Source organism: Erinaceus europaeus, chromosome 15 (assembly GCF_950295315.1).
Source record: "Erinaceus europaeus chromosome 15, mEriEur2.1, whole genome shotgun sequence".
NCBI classification, from domain to species: Eukaryota; Metazoa; Chordata; class Mammalia; order Eulipotyphla; family Erinaceidae; genus Erinaceus; species Erinaceus europaeus.
Window position 1 is genome coordinate 23903554 of NC_080176.1, and position 25872 is coordinate 23929425.

General features: G+C 46.9%; 1 protein-coding gene across 5 annotated transcripts in view; it reads right to left on the minus strand.

The window, feature by feature from the left end:
• BAIAP2L1 (BAR/IMD domain containing adaptor protein 2 like 1) overlaps positions 1–25872 on the minus strand; it is an 81303-nt gene that overhangs the window by 7569 nt on the left and 47862 nt on the right. For all 5 annotated transcript variants that reach the window (XR_009545021.1, XR_009545022.1, XM_060173298.1 and 2 more), the window contains 8 exons: positions 9500–9561; positions 9334–9405; positions 7938–8075; positions 7208–7360; positions 6439–6606; positions 3638–3794; positions 2192–2399; positions 678–755 (listed from right to left, as the gene is read on the minus strand). Coding sequence is in view for 3 of the 5 variants with exons in the window: in XM_060173298.1 (XP_060029281.1) it covers positions 678–755; positions 2192–2399; positions 3638–3794; positions 6439–6606; positions 7208–7360; positions 7938–8075; positions 9334–9405; positions 9500–9561 (1036 nt within the window). In the remaining 2 variants the exon portion in view is untranslated. The remainder of the gene's footprint in view (positions 1–677; positions 756–2191; positions 2400–3637; positions 3795–6438; positions 6607–7207; positions 7361–7937; positions 8076–9333; positions 9406–9499; positions 9562–25872) is intronic.

Genomic DNA, 25872 nt, shown 5'->3' on the forward strand with positions numbered 1-25872 from the left:
ACAACCACATAGCACCTTTCTCACCTCTCTCAAAACATCAGTTAAGTAAGTTGAGCAGGCCCAGAAGTGGTGCAGGGGATGAAGCCTTGGGCCCTCAAGCATGAGGTCCTGAGTTAGCCACATAGCACTGAATGTCCCAGAGTGAAGCTCTGTTCTCTGTAGCCCCTGCCCCCCCATTAAGTAAATCTTAAAAAAAAAAAATATATATATATATATATGGGCCAGGAGGTGGCTCCATGGTACTGAATATACAGTAAGCCCTACGTGGGATTCCTGGAACTATGTTAAAGGAAAAAAAAAATTCAGTATTTTAAATTTAATATTTTTCTCTCTTGGCACAATGGAAGCTTGACTTTTTAAAAAAGCTTTTATTTGTAATTGAGAGAAAATGCCAGAAGATCACTCTGGCATGTGTGGTGCTGGGGATCAAACTTGAGACCAGGAGTTCTAGCTCTGTGTCACCTGCCCAGATGAGCACGTAGGAAGCCAGAGGCTTGAACCAGGATCCTTACGCCAATCCTTGCGCTTTGTGCTACGTGTGCTTACCCCGTTGTACTGCCGCCCGACTCCCAATTTTTTTTTCTTTTACTGTGTTTCTAAACAGAATTCTGGTAGGACCACAAACATGAGATCAAAGGCGAGGTTCCTGTCACTGGACATGAGTCGGCACGTCCTACCTTGGTTTGGGCATGCTCACGGGTTCCTTTGCATTTTCTTCCAGCAGCTTTGTGTACGAGGACGGGAACCAGCCCCTCCTGCAGGAGGATAGACAGACCTTGGGGTTTTCAGTGCCGACCACAAGCAGTTGCCACATCAGCAGCACAGGGGCACCGATCAGGCTGTGTCTGCCCATTCGCTTGAGAAAGACATTCCAGCGAGCAACCCTGAGCACTTGGCTCCAAACACCAAACCAACTGGGACAAAACTGTCTCCTCCTCCAGGTGTCACGGTGGAAATTCCAGCTCAGCTTTTTTTGTTTGTTTGTTTTTTAAGAGAGAGACAGAGAGGCAGAGACAAAGAGTGAAAGGTATTACAGCACTGAAGCTTCCTTCAATGCTGTGAGGGCTAGGCTTGAGCCTGAGTCAAACACATAGCAGAACAGCACATTGATCTATTTTTATAAAGATAGAGAAGTAGAGATGGAAAGGGAAGATAGAGGGGGGAGAACAAAGAGAGAGCAACGTCTGCAGCACAGCTTCACTACTTGTGCAGCTTCCCTTTGCAGACGGGGACCAGGGGTTTGAACCTGTGTACCTGTGCACGGTGTCATACTTTACCAAGTGCACTACTGCCCGACCCCCTCAATGTACTTTTTCATAAATTTATTTTAAGGAATTAAAAAAAAAATCTATGTATTTATTTGACAGAGAGAAACTGAGAGGGAAGAGGAGAAAGAGTGGGAAAGAGGAACAGAGACGCCTGTGGCACTTGAACCCGGGTCCTTATGTATGGGATGTGGGCTCAACTGGTGTGCTGCTGCCTGGCCCCTCAGTGTGCTTATAGACAGGCATTGTTTCAGTCCTCCAGGGCCATCAAGGGTGGGTCAGAAATGAGAAGAGGAAATCTTTTTAAAAAAAATTTTAATTTATTCCCTTTTGTTGCCCTTGTTGTTGCTATTGATGTCGTTGTTGTTGGATAGGATAGAGAAATGGAGAGAGGAAGGGAAGACAGAGAGGAAGAGAGAAAGATAAACACCTGCAGACCTGCTTCACCGCCTGTGAAGTGACTCCCCCGGGAAGCTGGGGGCTTGAACTAGGGTCCTTACACTGCTCCTTGCGTTTTGTGCCGCGTGTGCTTAACCTGCTGTGCTACTGCCTGACTCCTGGGAAGAGGAAGTGTCTCTACTACACAGATTATCCACAAGAGCCAGGCCAGAAAGAGAAATGGGGTGGGAGGGGGAGACAGGAGAGACTGTAAAATATGTGACCAGGTGACTGTATGATCCCATCTATTCTTGCAACTAGTCTTTCTCTGCGCACGCGCATGTACACACACACACACACACACACACACACACACACACACACACACGGAAGCCTGGGACCTAATAACTTCAATTCACTGAAGTTGAAATATCAACTGTGAGTTTAACTTGGGCTAAAATGTCAGTGTCCTTGAAGACCGACGAACTGCAGCAGAGGCGACAGCAGACTGCCGTCTGGGAGCAGGCACAACATCAGTTCCGACTTACACTTTGGTGTCGTCGTGCTCTCCGTAGAGCCAGCCGTCCTTCTCGTCTGAGATGAGAAGTGTGATGACGTCTCCCTGTGAGAAGCTGAGCAGCGTCTGGTTAGAGCCGGCGGAGTGTGGGAAAATGGTTTTCACTTTCTGCTTTTTCATCATGTTCAGTCCAGTTGCAACAGAAATAGACCGCTGTAAGCTGGGGTCGTCAGAAGGGTCTGTAAAACAAAAGCAGCGGTGACGGCCTCCAGGGGAAGAACGGGAACGAGCACGAGCTCGGGGGACCAAGCCCAGCTGGCCGGCACTCTGGTCGCAGGAGCACAGTGAGACCGGTCCCCTGGCCCGGGCCTCAGTGCATCTCCAGGGATGTCATCATCCTTAGTGACTGGCCTGGGGCCCCACACAAAGCGCTGTGCTGCTCCCCAAGAAGAATGGGAATGGAGGTGAGCTTCTCTTTATCTCCCTCATCAAAATGTTGCTAGCTGTACTGTGCATCTGGCACGTCTACATGAGGAACAAACACAAGACCTTTCTGCTTTACTCTTGAAACTCTGAGCAATGACAACATGCACCACCACCTACTTGAATGAACATGCCACCCACTGATCACTACAGCCGAGGAGGAGAGACACCAAGCAGTCTCTGTGGTCATATCACCTCCCACGCGGGGCCAGGGAGCAAACCTGGGTCGTGAACGGCAATGCAGACACCCTACTGGGTGAGCTACGTCCAGGTCACAAATGCTTATTACATGTAACTTGGGGAGAAGGGGTAGGCAGTGGCATACCTGGTTAAGCCCCCCAGTTTTGTGTGCAGGGACCTGGGTTCAAGACCCCGGTCCCCACCTTCAGGGGGAAAGCTTCTCCAGTGGTGAAGCAGAGCTGCAGGCGTCTTTCTATCCCCCCCCCCCTCAGTTTCTCTCTGTCTCTATCTTATAACAAATATTCACAACAAAACAAATGATCTTAGACACCCACCACTCCTCAGTTCTCACCTTCGGCCTACGGCTGCAGTGCTGAGGTCTCGAAGCTCACACATAGCCTAGCCAGACTGTGAAAACCTCCCCTGGGGTACAGGAGCCTGAGCGAAGATGGTGAAAGATGATGTTTGCAGCTCAGGCCAAGCCCACTGGGAGACTAGCCTCCACCATCTGATCACTGGGAAAAGACATCTCGTTGCTGTTGTTACCGAATCCGAATCCGTAGCACCCTGCGGGGCTATGTATGCTCTGTCCCCTTTGTGGTAAATACACCCCTCAAAAGCACCTGCACTAGGCAGAGAAACGGGCCACGCAGGAAGCCTGGACTGTCGCCTGTTGCCTGTTCCCGTGTTCTGAGTCAGAGCCGAGCTGCCTAGTGTGGGCTACAGGCTCCTCTACTGCCTCCTCATGTTCATCAGGACACATATTTGAAAACATTAAAATGTGTCTTAAAAGAAGCCAGACTATAGATCTCACCTGTTGAATTATTTGTCCTTTCTGAGTTCTGTGAATTCTGTGCGACTGTTGCTGGGTTATTGAACATGTCAATCAAAGGACCGGAATAGGCTCTGGCTGAAGGAGCCAGGGGCATCTTTGGCGAATGTTTAGAAAGGGTATCATACTCTTTCCCAACCTATGAGAAATTCTTTATTAGTATTGGCATAACAGGAACGGGATAATATAGATTCCCATGGCCAGTCCATATCACATGCTTGAAATTTCACTTTTTGCCCCAATTTAAGAAACATTTACCTATTTATCTGTGATAGAGATAGAACCAGAGCATCACTGTGGGACATGCAACACCAGGGACTGAACTCGGGACCTCACAGCCCGAGTCCAACACATGAGCCACTGCACCACCTTCTAGGCCACTAGGCTGCTCCTCTCAAATGCTCAGTTATGGGGGGAAAGTCCCATTTTGAAGTGTACCACATTAAAAACATTTTTTTTGTCTTGCCTTTTATTTTCAACCTTTTTTTAGATTCACTTTTTAATAAATTATTTTCATCTTAGATGTTTTATTTATGAGAAAGACAGGAGGAGAGAAAAGAAGACAGATATCACTCTGGTACATGTGCTGAACTCAGGATCTCATGCTTGAGAGTCCAGTGCCTTATCCACTGCGCCACCTCCTGGACCAACTTTGTTACATATGAGAGTTTCACTCAGAATCAGAGCATCGCTGGTATATGCACTGCTGGGGAGTCAAACCAGGAGCCCAGGTAAATGAGGGTAGTGCTCTACTGGCTGAATCTTCCTAGCTGCTTTTTGTCTCTAAAAATATGTTTACAGGGAGTCAGGTGGTATCGCAGCAGGTTTAAGCACAGGTGGCACAAGGCACAAGGACTGGTATAAGGATCCCGGTTCGAGCCCCCGGCTCCCCACCTGCAGGGAAGTCGCTTCACAGGTGGTGAAGCAGGTCTGCAGGTGTCTTTCTTCTCCTTGTCTTCCCTTCCTCTCTCCATTTCTCTGTCCTATCCAACAATGATGACATCAATAACAATAATAATAACCTCAACAATAAAAAGGGCAAAAAAAGGGAATAAATAAGTAAATATTTAAAAAAATATGCTACGACAGTTACTCCGTTTCCTGCTACCTCCTGCAACCACTGATCTACTTTCTCTCTGGATTTTAGGCTCGCTCGTAAGTAGCACTAGACTGTAAGATCCTACATTTAAGATCACCTTCCACAGAATTTTATTTTATTTTGTAGAGCTCAGGTCTCCTGTGATCGCTCCACTTTGGGCACCTCTTCATTCAGAGATCACAGCAACAGTCTCCTCCGGTGTCACAGCATGTATTTAGGAAGGCAGGCACCCTGCCCAGTGAGCTATCTCTCTGAAGAATTCTGAATGCATTACTCCATTTATTCCCGACACCCAGTTTCACAAGAAATCTGTTATCTGTGGGATTTTCCTGTCTAAGACTCAGGATGTGCTTTGAAGGGAAAGTGACAGGCCTGTGCAGGTAGTGTGTGTGGCAGCGAGGTGGCAGCTGAGTGGGTTGTGCAGAATGAAAGCCATCTGGTTTAACACAGCTGGATCTGAGCTTCCCTTGGACGCTGGGTGGTGATACTGACTGGTAGCTAGAAATGTCACAGCCTGTCTGGCAGTATGATTATTACCCTCTTTCTGGCTTCTCCTGCGTGTTGGGTTAGCTCCTCGACTCAGTATTCCAACAGTTAAAGTCTGTGAATGAGCCCACTCACTGGTAGCCGTGTGTGTGTGTGTGTGTGTGTGTGTGTACATGCGCGTGTGCAACAAGGGCCTCACACATGAATGATTTTATTGCTGATGGCATCTTCTCACCAGGGTTCAACCCAGGTTGTTTGAGCAGCAAGGCAGGTAACCTGCCTGCCCGATTATCTCTCTGGTCCTGGTGTTATGTTAAATTTTTTTGAAGGGAGATATAAATTTGATACAATAACACTTAATTTCTTTCAAGTTTAGGACTGGGAAGGAGGTTCAGTGGGCAGAGGATTCAAAATGTAGGAGGCCCCACATATATGAAGCAGTGTTCTGCTCCTTCTATTTCTCTCTTGTGCAATAAATATTTTTTAAAAAATGTTTTAACGCATCCAGGGATGCAGCTGAGCTGGCAGAGAGCAAGGCCTGCAGGCTGAGGCTCCCAGTATCCTGGTGTGGTGCCTTGGCTTCTCTCTCAGAATGTATCTCAGAGGAAATAAAAATCTTAAAAACAAACAAACAATTGAAACATGTACAAAAGCAGGGAAAACAGCACAATCAATGTCCTTGCAGCACACAGCCAGTGTCAGAGCTGAGTTCATGGCCAGTCCTCTGTTGTGTGTGATCCTACCCTACCTCACCTAAGTTATCCTGAAGAAAATCCCAGACATATCTTATCATCAGCTACAACTATCAGTCTCCTTTCGGTTTCCAAGATCTCTGGTCGCTTACTCTCTCCTGATGTAGTAATGCCCTTTCACATTTTCCTGAAGATTTCTCTTCTGCCCTGCTGGCTCTGGGCTAGAGCCAGGTGTGAAGGACAGTGAGCTGAGGGCTCCATTCATTCCCATGGGCAACAGAACAGCGCCTCCATCACAAAAGTCACAGTGCTAAATGCAGCCTACAATGTTGGCAAAGACCATTCAAATTTGAGAGTGGAGGAGTGAAGTGAGAAGAGGGGGCGTCTAGAATTAATGAGGAAGACCGGTGATTTCCACTAACAGAGCCACCCTGGCTCTTCATGCATATCTGGAGTGAGTTGTGAATACACACACACATGGAGTGGGAGAGACCTCCAGCTCTTACCATGCTGCTCCGCTCAACCATCGGTGAAGGCTGAGGTGTTCCAGACACCGGTGTAGAGATGGGGGTCTTTATTTCTTCTATCATGTTCATGATCTTCTCGGGTACTTTGGTGGCATCTCCACAGGTTTCCTGCCACCTGGGCAGTTTGGAATTGAGTAACTCAGCAGACTGTCAGGACAAAAGTAACGCAAGACAAATGTGCACTGTTCAAAGGTGACAAAAAATGACGTTCTGATAATGTGTTACTACTGGCTGGCAACAGAGGTGTGGGGCTTTAGAATGAACTGAGTGAGTAGTTCAGCATCTGCTAATTTTTTTTAATTTTAATATTTATTTTCCCTTTTCTTGCCCTTGTTGTTTTTCAGTGTTGTAGTTATTACTGTTGTTGTTACTGATGTGGTCGTTGTTAGATAGGACAGAGAGAAATGGAGAGAGGAGGGGAAGACAGAGAGGGGGAGAGAAAGATAGACACCTGCAGACCTGCTTCACCGCCTGTGAATTGACCCTCTGCAGGTGGGGAGCCGGGGGCTCGAACCCGGGTCCTTCTGCCGGAATCTGCTAGTGTTAAGCCCCCCTTAGTGTTTAACCCCTTAGTGTTTAACTGCATTTAACAATGAACAAGTCCAAAAACTAAACACCACAGGCTGAGCAGTCTGCATCGATGCCCACTTTCCTTAGCTGCCCTGCTACTTCCCCCCTACTCCTGCCTTCAGCGAAGGCCACAGGGCTAGGCGTGGAAGATTGCAGCTCGAGTGGCCATCACACCCACCTGTAAGTGATAATGATGTATGTGGTTTGCAAAACTGCAGTGTTTGTCAACCAGAAAGCAGAAGCGCCTTTTCTCTTCAAGTAAAGCTTCTTTGCAACCCTCTGCAATGAATTTCTGGATTTCACTCTGCCGAGAAGTCACAGTTTCTACGTACTAGAAAGTAAACAATCACGTGAGATTGGCAGGAGGCACGGGATAGCTGAGCTGCATGGCATTTATCTTCTGCCACCTTCACGCTGCTGTATGTTGACAATGGAGCAAATAGAAAACGCAGATAAGCGGAGACAGAAAAACAGAGCTGTAACTTGACCTGCACAGATACCGTTATTCTCTTTGTGATTCCTGACTCACCTGTGAAGAAAAGCTGACAGGCAAAAGCCTTAGGTTTCTACGAGGCAATGTGCACAAAATATGCCTTTATATTCCAGGGACATGGCTGGGTTCTAGTGGGAAATCTTGGGCTTTGGAACCAGAGAGTCCAAGTTTGAACCCTTGTACCAGGTGCCAACCATGTGGCGTCAAGCAGGACTCATTTATTTCCTCTACCTGTAACAGGAGGAAAGTTCTATCTCATCCATAACTCTGGAAAACTCGGTAGGTTTCCAGCCACACTAAGCAAAATGCTTCTTCTTTAACTCAGCAGCAGTACAACAGCAGGCGATATGCACAGGCTGCCCTAGGTAAGTGAGCTTCCAGGCAAACACAAGGAAGAGAGGGCCAGAGAGCTCACCTCAATCTCTTTGTGTTCATATTTGAGAGCGTTTCGTCCTCCTTGACTTTTCCTTCTGATCTTCTTCAACTCAGCCTGAGACTTCTCCAGAGAATCTAATTTACTCCTGTGTTCTGTCTGGTATTTTTTGAGAGTTGCCTGAAAGTGAAATGTACTCGTTCACCGTAGCGCCACACACTGTCACCCAGCTGCTTCTGCTCAGGTGCCCGCTGGTGTGACTGGTGGCTGACACCCCCACCCCACCCCACCCCCTTCACACTGCCCTCCCTGTGTCTGTCTTCAAGTCCCAGGTTTTGGTCACGGAACAGAGGCCAGCTCTTGGAGAATATTGTTTTCCTTTTTTTTTCTCTCAGCATTTTTTTTTCCTTCTAAAGACTTAAGATTTAAGGGCTGGGGAGACAGCATAATGGCAGGCCGGAGGCACTCAAAGTCCCAGGCTCTGAGCAGTGAAAACAAACAAGATAACTTATTTAAATCACATGAAAGGGGGAGGGAGAGAAGCCAGAGCACCACTGGCATATACGGGACCTGGGACTGAACCCGTAGCCTCAGGCGTGCAAGTCCCACACTACACTGACTGGGCTGTTCATTCAATAGCTGTTTTGCTTGTTTATTCTTTCTTTCCCTCAAGGTAGGTGTGTGTGTGTGTGTGTGTGTGTGTGTGTGTGTGCATAGACATGTAGGCCCTTGTGCAAGTGCAAATATGATTTCACTACTTTCAGGCTACTTTCTCATTGGGATAAGCAGAGAGGGAAAGACCATAACATTCAGACCTTTCTCTGGTGCCACAGCTCCCTTCAAATGGTTGCTGGGGCTTGAACTTGGGCTGTTCATCAAACCCAGTGAGCTCTCTTCTCCAGCCCCCCAAAGATACTGAGACACTGGGTGTTAAGTGCTTTGGAGAATTAAGACATGTGTTCCTAACCTTTTTATGATGTTTCCATATCAAAGAACTCCATGAACAAGTATGCCCACTCATGATTATTTGGATGTTATGTAGCATAGAGTTTAAGAAAAAGACTGGGTGACAGACAAGACACCTGTGGAAAAGGTCCTGACAATGGGACCCGGGAGCCCCACTGGTGCCCGGCCCCTCCCGTTCCATCCAAGCGCTGCTTTGTGAGAGCAGCAGCTGCAGCCGCATGGCCTGATCTCTGGAGACTCTGCTTCCCAAAGCAGCATGGCTCTCTCCAGCATTTGTTTCCAGGCTTTTTTATAAAGGTCCCAAGTGCGAGCAAATGGGTCCCTCTCAACTCAAAGAGATCTCATTGGCTCTAGGCAACTGCAGGTCAGAATCAGCGCCCAGCTCTGCTGATGCTGATGGAGAGCAGGAGAAAGCTCTCCCAGGACAGGACAGGGACCTCTCCCGCACAAGGACGAAGAGCAGAATACTCACATTCATGTATTTCACATCAAGTTCTGTCTTCCTCTCCAGCTCGTGTATGATCTCTTTATGGAACTTTCTGAACTGTTAGCAAAATCAAATCAAATAAAAATCACACCTGATTTGAGTGTACGAAAAAATTCAAAAGAAGTCCCTTTTATAAAGACTGTTTACATACGTTTTCATCAAGACTCTCATTGAGCTTCTTGTGGGTGTTGGAAATTTCTATGAGAACGAGGCCTGTGGATGAAACCATATAAGTTAGTGTGGAAAGTCAGCACAGGGTGAAGCGTGTCTTGGCTGCTCCGGGCATCTGTGAGCATCAGGCCCTGTGTGCGTCCTCACGGTTTGGTGGTGGTTGTGGTGGTGGTGGTGTGCTCCAGAGACAGACTCAACTCTACATTACTCTTTATCTAATCATTCCTTAAGCTGAATCTTATTTATCTGGCTGAATACTGCAATTCTCTTAACAAAAAATACCTTGGTCCTTAGAGTAGTGAGCAAATGATTTCTCTTCATCTAATTCCCAGAGGAGTAGGGCTATCTGTCAAGACTTTATTTTTATCCTATCCGTCCTTTACTGTCCTGGCAATATCAGTGCCACGGGGAACTGCCGCAGCGGCTGGGTTATGCTCCTACCTCTCTTGGGACATCGGCTTCTCTGAGACAAGCAGAGCTAGTTACGTAGCAGAAGAGGAGGCTGCAGCACAGCGCAGGACCCTGACGGCAGATGCAGCAGGATCCCACCTGACTTGCAAAGCACACGCTGTTGATCCATGGCACGTGTTACCGCTCTGCTGCGGAACGCGGATAAACAAGAAGGGCTGGGGAAGACTGCACAGTGGTTTGTGCGGCAGATTTTTCATGCCTGAGGTTCCAGAGCTCCCACTTTTGATCCATGGCGCCAATCACTGAAAGTTGAGAGCTGAGCAGTGACTCCCCCCCCCCGTTCCCCCAATTTAAAAATGTAGAAAACTTGATTTATTGACAGGGAACCCAAAGGGGTTGGTCACCAAGTGGTGGGAGCAGCACAGAGAATCACTTGTAGCTGCTGTCTGACCTGGCTGAAATGTGGGAGCAACACGAGAAGTCTCTCTCAACCATGACTCTTCCTCCTCCCTAATTCGATCACTTTTAGATCTTCCTCCTCGCAGGTGTCAGGCATCTTTCCAGAAGCAGCTGTAACAAGTCACTCCCACTTCCCTTTCCCCCCAAGGCGTCCTAGATAAGCCCACCCCTCAGGACAAAGCCAAGCTGCTTAAAAGAGCCACAGTGGATGGGGGGGGGCAAAGAACTTCTGTCAGTAGGTAATTAACACGGTTATGCGTTATAACCTGATAGGCACACTGCCTCTAAGTACCCCCATATTGAGGGGGCCTGGACTCACAGAGCAGCCTGCTAGGGGGTAAGCTTGAGCATGAGGTGACACAGCTCCGACTGGCACTCACGGTTCCCCAATGCTGGGTGGTGAGGTGTACACCCTACACGCGTGACGACACTGGCCTCATTCACCCCACAGCTGATTCTCCTAAAGCTCAATGTGAAGCCTCCTGGAGGCCTCACACAGCCAAGAACCCGAGCCAAGCATTAGAGGGTCTTTTCAGAAATTGAAATACTTAGAGTTACACTCATATCTATTTTAAAACCCTGTAAACAGCTCCTAGCTGGAGATGAAAAACAACAAGAACACCAAAAGCAAAACCAAAATAAAACAAGCAAACATACAAAAAAACCATATCAGTTATCTGAAAACCAAGAACTCTATTTTTGGAAATTCAAATCTACTTAAAAAAAATAAAGTCTAAAATTAATTTTAAGCTGCTCACAGGAATTTGGGCTAGAAGGCCCTGACGTCTTGTTTTCCCAGTGTGAACTGTTTCTGTGAGCTCAGACTTGTGGCTCCCTGAGGTGTGTGCTGCCCAGACAGAAGAGTGTGAGGATGGGTGCTTGAGCCGGGCGGCGCTGTGAACCTGGTGCCCGTCCATGCCGCACACTTCACTCTCCCCATCCGCCCCTCCCTCCTGGGTTTCTGCCCACAGGCAGTCTGGTGGACCTGCCGCATGAAACAGCCCATTCACTCTGCTTGTGGGCGGGAGCGGAACACCTGACCCTGCCCTTGTTATTCCTGTCCCTCACAGTTCCTGGAATTTAAATGCCAACCTCATAGCAGCAGTCATCAAGTCCTTGGCCATAAAAGGATCCAAAAAGAAAAAGAAGGGAAAAAAAAAAAAAAAAAAACACCCTGGCTGTGATTATGCAGGCTGCCCAAAGTGCAATTTGAAGCAGAAATGAAAACCATCTTCATGATCAATCTTTAGGAGTGTAGCCTTAAATATAGCAAGTGTTGCTCTGAGATGTGGGCTCACACACCTCTGTTTACTCTCAGTCCTGTAACCTACTTTCCCATAAATTCTATTTGGGAAGACGACATTGAAGGGGAAAGAAAGGGCGGAGCTCAGAAGGCCCAGCCCAGACCCCACTAGAGCAGCACTGAACGCAAGCCCGAACAGGAGCCAGCTGGCACGCTGGCTCCAGAAACCTCAGCACCACACCTTCTGGATCCACCAGGCTCCCCTCCCCCGGTTAGGTTCTGAGTCAACATTTTGGAAAGAAACTCAGGGTCACTACGGTGATGTGACTCAGTCTGAAGAAAGCGTATCAAGTGGAGATTGGAGGAGTTTAAATCTATACATAGCTCAAAACCATGGACCTGACTCAAGTAACAAAAATCAAATGCTACACAGCCCAATCAGAACTCAATAACTACTAGGAGTAAAGAAACAACATTTCGCTGGCAAGAGACACAGTCTGACTAGAGACAAATAGCTCATTTCATATGTCAAAAAGTTCAGTCCCTCTGGAAGAGAAGTGGCATTAACTTATTTAAAGCCAAATTACAACAAGAACGAGATCACAGCCTGGGAAGTGGTACAATGGGTGAGGTGTCGGACTCTCAAGCATGAGGTCCTGAGTTCGATTCCTGGCATCAGATGCACCAGAGTGATGATCTGGTTCTTTCTGTCTCATTAATAAATTTTTTTAAAGAAATAAATCGATAACCAGTTTGTCAAGACTCTAGCATACCTGAGTACAGCAGAGGACAAGCAGAACAAAACAGCAGTCCAGACATAGCTGGTCTGAGGAATGCAACAAAAAAGCCATAAGAGGAGATGCTTATGCTTGAGGCTCCCAAGTCCCAGGTTCGATCCTCCACACTAGAGCCAGAGCTGAGCCAGGGCTCTTGTAAAAAATAAGACTGAAATAAAATCACTAGTTCAAAAGAATGAAATTGTATTGAAGTTTACTGTTTAAGCACACTATAGTGAAACAAAAAGCTAGAATGTGTCTGTATCTTACTTTTTAATGGAGTTGGGTGGTATAGCACAGTGGGTTAAGTGCACATGGTGCAAAGCACAAGGACCAGCTTAAGGATCCCAGTTCGAGCCCCCGGCTCCCCACCTGCAGGGGAGTCGCTTCACAGGCGGTGAAGCAGGTCTGGAGGTGTCTGTCTTTCTCTCCCCGTCTTCCCCTCCTCTCTCCATTTCTCTCTGTCCTATCCAGCAACGACAACAACAATAATAACTACAATAATCAAACAACAAGGGCAACAAAAGGGAATAAATAGAAACCACAATTGAGGGGGCCAGGTGTTGGCGCACCTGGTTGAGCACACATATTACAGTGCACAAGGACCAGGGTTCGAGCCCCTGGTCCCCATCTGCAGGGGGAAAGCTTTGCGAGTGGTGAAGCAGTGCTGCAGGTGTCTCTCTCCCTGTCTATCTCCCCTCCTCCTCAATTTCTGGCTGTCTCTATCCAATATGTAAATAAAGACAATAAAAAAAAATTTTAAAAGAAAAGAAACCACAATTGATACTGACATGGGGAGGGGCTGCTGGTGATGCAAGTGTTACAATGCCCAATGGGATTTGGCCCTCATCCCCACCTGCAGGGAGAAAGCTTCACGAGTGGTCCAGCTGTCACCTTCTCTCTCCACCTCTTTCTCTCCCTTCCCTACTGGTTTTTCTCTGTGTGCCTCTCTCCAATAAGTAAGTAAAATATTAAAAAGGAAAAACTAAAATGATTTTTAAATGAAATGATAAAGAGAGTATAGCATGTAAAGTCTTGTACGATACAATGAAAATGTGACTAGAAAAACTTAATAGCCTTAAGCTTCATGTAGTAGAGGGACTGGGGAGACATGACACTGGTTAAGAAGAGACCTTTCATGCCTGAGGCTCCAGGGCCCCAGGTTCAGTCCCCAGCAGAGTTGTGCCATGTTCTGGTTAAATTAATACAAACACGGCAGAAAAGAATGAGTGAGGAAAAAAAAAATATATCAATGCTCTAAAGACCCATTTCAAAAGCTCAATGGAATGCTACCTAGTAGTAAAGAGAACACAGATGAGTTTTTTTTTATTATTAATTTTATTTTTGAGAGAGATGTAGAGAGAGAGATGGAGAGAGAGAGAGAGAGAGAGAGAGAGAGAGAGAGAAACATCAGAGCATTGCTCAGCTCAGGCTTATGGTGGTGCGGGGGATTGAATCTGGGACTAGGAGCCTCAGGCATGAGAGTCAGTTTGCATAACCATTATACTGTCTCCCCCGCCCTACAGATGAGTTTTAAATACATCATGCAAAATGAAAGAAAGCTAAAAATGGGGAGTCAGGCGGTAGCGCAGTGGGTTAAGCACATGTGGCGCAAAGCGCAAGAACCGGTGGAAGGATCCTGTTTCGAGTCCCCGGCTCCCCACCTGCAGGGGAGTCGCTTCACAGGCGGTGAAGCAGGTCTGCAGGTGTCTATCTTTCTCTTCCCCTCCTCTCTCCATTTCTCTCTGTCCTATCTAACAACAATGACATCAACAACAATAACTACATCAACAGTGGAAACAACAAGGGCAACAAAAATGAAATAAATAAATATTAAAAAAAAAAAAGAAAGCTAAAAAGGTGGGAGTCAGGCAGTAGCGCACCGGGTTAAGCGCACGTGGCGCAAAGCACAAGGACCAGTGTAAGGATCCCAGTTCGAGCCCCCGGCTCCCCACCTGCAAGGGGTTGCTTCACAGGCAGTGAAGCAGGTTTGCAGGTGTCTATCTTTCTCTCCCCCTCTGTCTTCCCCTCTCTCTCCATTTCTCTCCGTCCTATCTAACAATGACAACATCAATAGTAACTACAACAATAAAAAACAAGGACAACAAAAGGGAAAATATAAAAAATATTTAAAAAAGAAAGCTTAAAAGGCTACAACCATGTGATTCTTTTTTTTAAAATATTTATTTATTCCATTTTTGTTGCCCTTGTTGTTTTCATGTGATTCTTTTTATAGAAGAATTCCGGAAAAGGAAAAACTGACAGTTCTGATAAACAAGTCTCCCTACCCAATAACCCAGCAATTCTTATTTATTTATTTATTTAAGAAAGGAGACATTAACAAAACCATAGAATAAGAGGGGTACAAGTCCGCACAATTCCCATAACCCGATCTCCACATCCCACCCCCTCCCCTGATAGCCTTCCCATTCTCTATCTCTCTGGGAGTATGGATCCAGGGTCGTTGTGGGTTGAACCCAGAAATTCTACTCTTACATTCTCCAGAGAGATGAGTGCTCAGCTCACCAATAGGCATGCACAAGAATGGCCACAGCAGTTTTATTCATAGTCTCTTCAGGCTAGAAACAACGCAAACATCTATTAACCTTTGAGTAGATCAAATGATGGAGCAGAGAGGCCCAAAATATGTACATAAATTCCCTCCAGAACCATGACTAACACTTAACCTGCACCTGCACCCGTGACCTCCAAAGAAATGCAGCAAAAGCAACATCTGGACGGCTAGAGAATTTAGCAGAGACTGCCAGCAGATACAGTTCCGGGGCTACACCATTTGGAATTAAAGTACTGCCAAGACAGAAGGCTGGGATGAGCCACGTTTTCTACTAAAACTGGGAAGTGCCACTCGTGTCTTAAGACTAAGGATAAGCCTCGGGATGAAGGACAATCCCACGGCAGGTAGACCAGAACGACCTTCACGTCACAGAGCTGGGGTGCGCTGTTGCCCTGCCCACTAGAACCAAAGCCCACTCTTTGGCCACATCCAGAATAGGGAGAAAGAAGATTCAGCAGACAGGTAGACAGTAAAACTACACACACACTTAGAACTCTTCTTAGTGGAGTCTATGTCCCAAATTACAGTTTATATTTCCAATAATAATGAGATCCAATATCAGTTATTTAATAGGATATAAATATCTAAGCTAAGATTTTATTTATTTTAATCTTTTTTATTTTATTAATATTTACTTATTCCCTTTTGTTGCCCTTCTTGTCTTATTGTTGTAGTTATTATTGTTGTTGTTATTGATGTTGCTGTTGGATAGGACAGAGAGAAATGGAGAGAGGAGGGGAAGACAGAGAGGGGGAGAGAAAGACAGACACCTGCAGACCTGTTTCACCGCCTGTGAAGTGACTCCCCATACAGGTGGGGAGCCCGGGGCTCGAACCGGGATCCTTATGTCAGTCCTTGTGCTTTGTGCCACAATCTTTTTTTTTTTTTTTAATTAGTTTTACCAGAGCACTGCTCAGCTCTGGCTTATGGTGCAGGGGATTGAACCTGGTACTTCGGAGCCTCAGACATGAGAGTCTCTTTGCATAACCATGATGCTATCTACCCCATCCCGGGTAAGATTTTTATAGATTCACATAATTTCCAATAATTCTAAAAGTAAATTAGATATTTAGTTTAGGGTTGAGAGAAGTGCCTGTGTGTTGCAATTATAGGGACCCAGGCTGTGCATATGTTTTTTGAAACATGTCTGTTGATAGGCTTATTTGTGTATTTATACACATACATGTATCTGTCCGTAAGTCTGTTTGTGTCTGTGCGACAATCTATACTATATGCCTGTGTATTTTCCCAAGAGCCAGAGAGAGAAGGCTCTGGCATATGCTTCTGCCTGGGACTCAACTGTGACCCCAGGGGCCTCCTTCATGAAATCCTGCGGTGCTATGTCAGTACAGCTCCCTGACCTTGGCTTGGACCAGTTCAAAGTGACATGGTTAAACAGACCAAGAAGGTCAGAACAGTCAGTATGTACGAGAGCTAATATGGTTCTTGATCACGGAGTGGTGGCAAAGCCTGAGATCGGCCAGCATGCCAAGTTCACCTGCCCCTTCGGTGGCCAAACTGAGATGGAGAGACGAGCCGTGCTTCCTGCATGAAGCTGGCGGCTGGTGGGGCCTGGAAGCGCAGCACCACCTGCAGTCGCTATAAAGTCTGCACCTGGAGGATGTAGAAACCCAGAGACCAGTAGAAGCACTATCACTTGAAACCACAAAATGGGTTATCTATGTGACAAAAAACATAGTTCTTCTTGCTGTGAGGACTGGCCCACCACCTCCCGGACAATGAGCACAACCCGTCCTGGTTTCCAATAGCAGCACTGCTCCGCCTGAGGATCTGGAACCAGACGAAAGTGGTAGCCAAAGCCCAGACACCTTTCCCCTGGAGAGGAGCAAAGCTCATTTCAGACACAAAACCAAACCAAACCTACTCTCACACTTAAGCCTAGCAAAGGACAGTGGTTTTCCATGGTAAGAGGCTAGCTAGTGGCTACTGCTAATTTCTCCATAACAGAATATAAAGATATTTTGGAAGAAGGACTCATGAAGATGAGAGGCCCATCAGAGGTTGGGATGGGGTGTTATGAAAGCTTGAAGACTAGAAATCTCTCCAGAAAGTGGGTTCTCTGGACTGCCACCTGCCTCGGAGAACTCAAGGGGCGGGGAGATGAGGCCGAGGGCAGCACCGTCAGGAAAGGGAGATGGTGCCGGCCAGGCTTGGGTGCCCGCACACCTGCGGCTGCTGGATTTCTCTCCAGGCCATCTCGTCTGGACATCAGACAGCAACGCTTTCCTGTGCTTTGAAGTTCTGGCTGATAAAGTGTGCGTCCAGATAGGAGCAGCACATCTGTTCAAATGATTCATGTTACATGCGAACAGGATGGGGCCCCACAAGCCTCAACGCACCATTTTCTGGGGATTATTTCTGAAAATACAGTCTACAGACAAGTCATCATGACAATTCTATCGTTTTTGTTCCTTGTGTGACATTATCACATGTTTTACCAGGGGCTATATACTCAGGCATGTAATATATGTTCTTTCATGTGCTTGGCCAAGCTTGAAATGCTTCAGAGAAATTACTCAACTGCAGAAAGAGACGCCCATCTCTTTTAAACTCAACTTAGCACCCTGTCTCTTTTATTTTTTGCCTCCAGGGTTATCTCTGGGGCACTACAAATCCACTGCTCCTGGAGGCCATTTTTTCCCATTTTATTGGATACGACAGAAAGAAATTAAGAGAGGAGGGGAAGACAGAGAGGGCAGAGAAAGACAGACAACTACAGATCTGCTTTACTGCTTGTGAAGTGACCTCCCTGCAGGTAGGGAACTCGGGGTTTGAACTGGGGTCCTTGTGCGGGTCCTTGCGCTTTGTATTATGTGTGCTTAACCTGCTGCACTACCAACTGCTTCCCACCTCCAAGCCCCCTTGTTCTCAGGGTTCCAAAAGAACGAAAGACTGGGACACACCCTACTTTCCTCCACCTCCAGCCTTCTGCACTGCCAAGCAGAGTGGGGAGTCCCTGGGCTTTGAGTACTGCAGCTGTGGCCCCCACCCAGGGGAGCCCCTCAGAGCACAGGCACATCTGGCTATGGTAGGAGAGAAGTCAAGTGCAAGAACTTCTAGTTTTGGCCCCTATGTGTGAAGATCTTGGAAGCTATTGCTTCCTTCAGTATACAGATCAGCCCTGACAGCCACACACAGGCCGACCGGGAGAGCTGGGTTTATGGGGAGCGAACTCACACTGGGCAATCTTAGAGCACAACAGGAATGCTGGGGCTGGGTGGACTAAGAGGAGTTAAACAGTTGTGAAGTGGGAGCCCACTGGGGGTCACCAGTTTTAAAAGCTGTAAGAAATTCTTAGTGTGAGGAAAGAAGAGCATCCTCCCAGGTGTTGAGGAAGAGAGGGAGGGAGCTGGTGGGAAAGAGAAAGAAGAGAGGGGAGGTGTGTGTGTATGTGTGTGTGTGTTTATTAAAGCCTTATCTGATCTAGGGGAGGTCAATGAGCCAACTCCAGTCCCCTTCTGCCTTCCTGTCTCAAGGAAGGAAAGAAAATAAAAGGCTAAGGTCTTCTGAAGGTCCTGTGTTAAAAGTGATTTTCTCCTATTTTTTGTTTTTTGCCTCCAGGGTTATTGCTGGGGCTCAGTGCCTACACCATGAATATACTGCTCCTGGAGGCCATTCTCCCCTCCCCCCCCTTTGTTGCCCTTGTTGTAGCCTTGCTATGGTTATTATTGTTGTTGTTGATGTCATTCATTGTTGGACAGGACAGAGAGAAATGGAGGGGGGGAGACAGAGAGGGGGAGAGAAAGAGAGACACCTGCAGACCTGCTTCACCACTTGTGAAGCGACTCCCCTGCAGGTGGGGAGCCAGGGCTCGAACCAGGATCCTTACGCTGGTCCTTGCGCTTTGTGCCACCTGCACTTAACCTGCTGCGCTACAGCCCGACTCACCTTGTTCTTTTTCTTATTCATCCTCTTTATGGTTTTAATTGAGCATTTTATAATCCACTTTGTCTACTCTCTTAAAAATTATACATCTTACCCCCAGCACCACCATAAGCCAGAGATGAGCAGTGCTCTGGTCTATCTATCTATCTTTCGCTCATCAAAATAAATAAATATTTAAAAAAATTGTACATCTTGTGGTCCAGTGGGTAAAGCACTGGACTCTTAAGCATGAGGTCCAGAGTTTGATCCTCAGTGCACATGGACCAGAGTGATATCTGGGTCTTTCTCTCTCTCTTTTTAATAAATAAAATCTTCTTTAAAATTGTATATCTTTGTGCCCGGAAGCTGGCACTATGAATGAAGTGTTGGACTCTCAAGCATGAGGTGCCGACTTTCATTCCCAGCATCACATGTGCCAGAGTGATGCTCTGTTCTCTTGCATTAATACATTTCTTTAAAACTTACACTTTAAAAACTTAAGTGTTTGCCCTAAAGTTAGTGCTAACCCAAGTTAGCTAACCCAAGTCCACCTTTAAATACCACTGCTCACTTCATATTTCATCTTATTTATTGGCTAGAGACAGAGAAGTGGAAAGGAAGGGGGGAGATAGAGGGGGAGAAAGACAGCTGCAGCCCTGCTTCACTGCTTGTGAAGGTCCCCCCCCCCTTGCAGGTGGGGACAGGAGGCTTGAGCCTGGGTCCCTGCAATTTGTGTGAATTTTCTGGCATAATTTCAACCCCAGGAGGCTTTTGGGTTGTGTGGCAACTCTGAAGAATAGTTTTGGATTTATTGAAGCAATCAGCCATCAGAAGGAAATCTTTTTCCATAACAGTGTGCTTTCTGGTGATGTTGACAGGTGGAGCTCGTACACATGGCAGAGTGTAGTTTGTCCAGAGACAACTAAATCAGTGCAGAAGGAGTGAGTGAACTCAGCCCGCGCAGTGAATGGCATGGTGGCAGAAACTGAGCTCACCATCTACTCTGGTGAAGACACTCCCCCCTGAGAAGTGCTGAGACTGTGGAGGAAGGTGGTACAAAAGAGGAAGCTATCCATCTACATAGCTGGGGTGGCCAGCTGAGAGCCTTTCCCACGGAAAAGGGGGAGTGCCAAGTTGCAGGCCAAAATGTACAGCCTGTGGTCTACGTCACATCCCTGCACAGGGCCATGCAGAGTGTGTGAGTGAACACTTGGGCTTCACTAAGCACGAGCGAGCAAGCAATGTTCCACGGGACATTCATGACAGCATCGCACTACAGGAAGGTGGACTTCTCAGTGACTGTTAGAGCACTGGCCAGCACAGTGCCCGCTGGCAAATGTGGGTGAGTTCCGAGGCTGTCACAGAACACAACCTACAGTCTTGTCAGTCACTTGAGGGACATTCCCCTGGGTGTTGCTGGTGCTTCTCGTCTAATGCTTCTTCCTCGCCAAAGGGACACAGTAACTCTTGGACGTTGGTGCAGATAGCTCTGCCAGACCACACTCAACAAAGCATGCCAGGAACCCACTGGGGGAAAGCTGGGGGACTCTGGTGATGGCTCGAGTCTCCCTTTCAGTCTCTCCCGAAATCTGAAACACTTATTCTAGAGAGCTACTACACAAGTTTTAATGTCTACAGGAAGGAGAATGAAAAGATGAGCTACAGACTAGGAAAAAACGATTTGCAACACACATAACAGATAAATTATATATATATGTATATATATATCACTTTAAATTCAACACTTAGAGAACAAACCTTGATTAAAATAGGAGCAAAAGATGAATACAAATTAAGTAAGCACATCAACATCCTAGGATATGCCATCAGAAAGTTGCAAATTAAACTTCGATACCACAATAGTCCCACCAGAATGGCTAAACTCCAGAAAATGGACAACAGCATGTGTAGATGAGGATGAGGACCAAAGGGGGCTCTCATGCACTGCTGGTGGAGATGCAGAATGGACCAGCCACTCTGGAGGACTTGAAGTTGATTTCAGAGATCAACAGCCCTGCCATTCCATCAGAAGTCTGTCACACCCACAGAAACAGCTGTGTAGGGTACTCACAGGAGACTCACTGATATTGCCAAGACCTAGGAGCAAGCAAGATGGATAGAAAACCAAACTGTGCATTTCCTACGCCTGCATGTTTAGTGCTACAAGTAAATACAAGCTCTTAAGGCATCAAAGACAGGGAGGGAGTTTGAATGCATTACTGCCCTGTGGAAGATGCCCATTTGAAAAGGTGACATGCTATACGATTCCAGCTAAATCACATTTTGGAAAAGATGAGACTCAGACAGTAACAGCAAGAGTGGGGGTGAGAAGGTAATCAAAGCTCATGGATCACAACACCCCCCCCCCCCACATATTAACTACACTTGACAGTGAGCGGAGATATTGCTTAATCATCAATTACACATGGGCCACACCATGCAGGGTGTTAAAACAGGAAACTGTGGCTGGTGTACAGCACCAGACCTTCATGCTTGAGGCTCCTGGCTTGACCCCCTGAACTGCATGTAGCAGACTGGTGTTCTGGCTTGTTTCTCTCTCTTTCTGCCTCACATGAAATTCTCTCTTTTACATACTAAATAAAACAAATTTAATAGAAGAAACTGAGTGAGAGACAGAAGCCTGCAGGAACAATCCGAGCAAGACATGTTCAGTCTCGGATAAACTCAAAACGGTTCTAAGAAGGGTCGGGTGGTAATGTACCTGGTTGAGCAGACCCGTTAGTCCGCAAAGCCCCTGGTGCAAGCCCCTGGTCTCCACCTGCGTGGGGAAGTCTCACAAGAGGTTGCAGGGCTGCAGGTGTCTCTGCCTCTCTCCCTCTCTATATTCCCCTTCCCTCTCAATTTCTCACTCTCTATCTAAACAAGTAAATAAATACATAAAATTAAAGTCTTATAAAGCTGTTCTAAAAATAGTCAGTCACAAAACAAAACATAACAAGACCTGGAGCCAGAAAGAAAGCTCACTGGGTGGGGATGCATGCAAGCTCCCTGGCACCTAGGGAGGCTCCGGTGCTGAGGAGTCTCTCTCAGAATAAGAAAGCCAGCCCGAGTGGTGAGGTCGGGCCTACACGCGCGCGCGCATGCGCGCGCACACACACACACACACACACAAACACACACGCCACAGCCATCTTCTGGAACAGTGACCAGGAGTCAAGTCTTCTGCTGGGAGGAAAACAAAGTGTCTGCAGCTCTGGAAGCCACATGTGGCCTGGATGGGAAGTCTCAGGCCTTGTGTGCCCCTGTGCCTACCTGGCGTACAGCAGGCCTTGAAAATCTGGCCAATGCACAAAGGGGAGAATGCAAGAGGAATGGGAAGAAATACAGGGAGGGCAGGAGAAGAAAACTAGCAAAGGCGCGGCCCGTGGAAAAGTGGCATCTCTAGCACTGGGCGTAAGTGTTATTCTCATGTGCGATGCAGAAACTGTGTCTGGTCCCTAACTTCCATCCTTTTTTCCTCTACTGAAACAGCTGTTTTCAGATGGCGCGACAAGGACCCGAGAGCAGGGACGCGAACTTGATCCCTGAAGATCGAGCTCTCTTGGGTAAAGCTGGTAATGACTAGAGCTGCTTACACCCCCCTGGAACCTCCAGGAACAGATTCTTGGAACAGATTCCTGGATCACCAAGGCTTAGTAACACTAAGATCCAGTTTTAGAGGATTTGAAGCCAAAAATAACAATTTTTAAAATAAGGGACATGTTATTTACAAAATATTCGTTTTGCTAAGCATGAAACTCCATGCTTATGTGGGTCCAGTGCTGCATACTTGGCACCCACACTGCGGATTAAGTGTCCTAACAGGGACAACGTGCCAGGGGCAAGACACACACTGGGCACTCGGTGTGGGAGATCCTTCTGGCTTCTGATAAAATGGGCCAGGAGGGGAGAGATGATGGAGAGGAGACGGTGCTGGCACACCCTAGCTACTAGGGAAGTTGCAAAAACAAAGCTGAATAGGAAGGAAGCCAGAGACAGCCACCAGCACAGAATAATTCTTTCTCCTTTAAGAAAGGAGTTGCCTTAACAGGACTTGAAAGAAGGATAAATGGAAACCAACATGCCCCCCACACCTGACACTGAATTAATTACAAACTTAAATGTTAGAAATGCTTTTAAAAATAAAAATTCTACTGTCCTTGAAACAGGATTTAAATCACAAGGGAAATTCTTCTGAAACATTTGTGTGAGGCATTCCGGGTACTTAAATTACATCTTTTTGGTAACAGGTTTAAGTTTGGCCCCCAGAGGCCTGGGAAAACCTTCCATGAGGTGGTGTCTTTTTCTCCTGTCTCTATCTGAAAAAAAAAAGTGCTGGAGAGATAAAGCCCGGTGATGAGAAAGAAAGAAAAAAAGAAAAATTCTCACCAAGTATGTCATGGAGTAGGGAAGGTCAGGGAACAAGTGTTTATTACCCACTTCATTTCTGATTAGCAACTAAACTAAGTCAGCCTACCTCCTACACCTCAATACTGTTGAACTAAACAAAGTACAGAAACTATGATAAAGAAAAAACATTTCCCAGCTTGGATGTTAATGTACTGCCTATTTTAGCTAAAAGAGGAATGCCAGTTTATTCAAGTGTTATCAATCATATATCACTCAGAAGTTAGTGATCAGTTCTGCACAGAAAGATCCCAAGTTACTATTTTCTTTCCATTTGAATGTCAAATACATCATGAAAAGATTGATGGTTCTTTGCAAGCAATTATATCAAGTGAAGTAAGTTAACATTAATTATTCATCTTCCTTTTCTATGGGATAGTAGATTAAGGTTAAAATACAACCACCTTGCTAACAAAAAAGATAGCAGGTGTGCTATCAATAATGAATGACATGGGCAAATCACCAGTTACTCTTATGCCATCATTAGTCAACTGTAGGTATCTCATTCAGGCTTAAAATATAATTTGAGCATTTAAACAAGTTATTTAGGGCTGGGGAGACAGCACAGTAGCTCTACAAAAGACTTTCATGCCCGAGGCTCTGAGTTCTCAGGTTCAAATCCCAGCACCACCATCAGCCAGAGAGCTGAGCAGTGCTCTGGTCTTAAAAAACCGGGGGGGGGGGGGACCAGATGGTGGCACACCTGGTTGAGTGCACATGTTACAGTCCTCAAGGACCCAGGTTCAAGCCCCCGGTCCCCACCTGTAGAGGGAAAGCTTTGCAAGTGGTGAAGCAGTGCTGCAGGTGTCTCCTTCTCTCTCCCTATCTCCCCATACCCTCTCGATTTCTGACTGTCTCTATCCAATAAATAAAGATAATAATAAAAAAATTCTTTAAAAATCCTAAAACAAGCCATCTAGGAAGATAGTATAGTGTTTGCATACAGGAAGTTTCACAAGTGGTGAAGCAGGTCAATAGGTGTTTCTCTTTCCTTCTCCCTATCTCTTCCTCCCCTCTTAGTTTCTCTCTGTCCTATCCAATAAAACAGAAAGAGAGAGAGAGAGAAAAAAAAAAGGCCTCCAGGAGTGGTGGATTCATAGTGTAGGCACTGAGGCCCCAGCGATAACCCCGGTGGAAAAAGTGAAAATGGGCCAGGTTACCTCTGCAGGGCTGAGCAGCCCCTGAGGCACCCGTGCACTGGGACAGGCTCTGCAAGGTCACGTGAGGTCACTGAGGCACAGGGTGTCTGCAAGGCGCGGAGGACAGGCAGATGGTGGGTGTGCAGGGCACCCCATGGAACTCAGCCCCCTCTACACCTACAAGGCCCAAACACAGAGGGGCTCCAATTCCAGGGAGATGGCTCCTTGCTCAGTGCACCTGGACTTCTTTCTCTGGAAATAAACCATGAACTTCTTTGGTTGTAAAGAGATGTAAACGATGAATGTCCCTAATAAGTAGCAGGAAGCCTGGTGTGCCTGCACTGGGACTCCTGCTGGAGAATGGGCACTCTGGGTGTCTCCCCGACACTGTTCCTGCTTTGATGAGGCTTGTGTGGGGTGGAAGAGACTGGTTCCCACCTCCACCCTGCCTCCCTGCAGTCATTTGTTAGGTGGGCATGTAAACAGCCCCTCATGGGCCTAGAGAGAAGCAAAGGAGAAAAGGAAGCAGGGTATCCGACACACCATGATCCTGGGTAATTGTTGGTTTCTGGCTGAGAGAAGCCACGGATGCCCGTGTTAAGTATCAGTGTTGCTGGGGAAGTGAGCATGGCCCGCCTTGTTCACAGGGATATAGAACTACACACTCACACAGTGACCTGGGGCTCGAGTTTCCCCCTGGCCTGGCAGGCACCCAGACCAACACACCTAAAAGCAAGCCCCCCCACCCCTCATCAGCAAACCCATCTCGTCCCCTCAAGTTCGCCAAGCCAGCACAACCCTCTGCCCGCCCCTCCAGCAGCCTCTTTCCACCCTCTGTACTTGATTCTCCACTGGCCACGGCCAGGGTGGTGATCCATGCCTCTAGTCATGCCTCTACTGGGTGAGGCTCTGGAGAGCTGAGGTTCCGGGACATGTCCGTCAGCAAAGTCATCTGCTGAGGTGGGTCAGGACGGGTCATAGTAGCATCTGCAACCTGGAGACTGAAGTCTGCCCCCCCCATAAAAAAAATTAGCCTGAGTGATGAACCCCAGAGATGGATGCAAGGAAGGAAGGAAGGAAAAAAATGGAGGGAGGGAAATTGTTAAGTAAACAGATTGCTTATGTTACTCAGAGAAATCAATGTAGAATGTTAAATTTTAAAAAGCAGAACACAGACCAGTGTATCTCTATATTTTTCCACTGTGCTGGCCAGTGATGACAGGGCCACAAGCACAAGTAAACCTGCTCTTCTCTCTCGGTTTAATCTTGTGTCAAGCACATGGCAAAGCGGTACATGACCCAAGCGAGATACTGCACTGGCCCCACTTGCTTCTGCATCCTGTTCCGTCCTCCTTGTGCTAACAATGGGGGGGGGGGGCTCCAGCTCTATTCACCAATCATGAAGTTTCTTCTGGTACAGTGCACCTGGTGCTTGAACCCAAGGCCTTGTGCATGGCA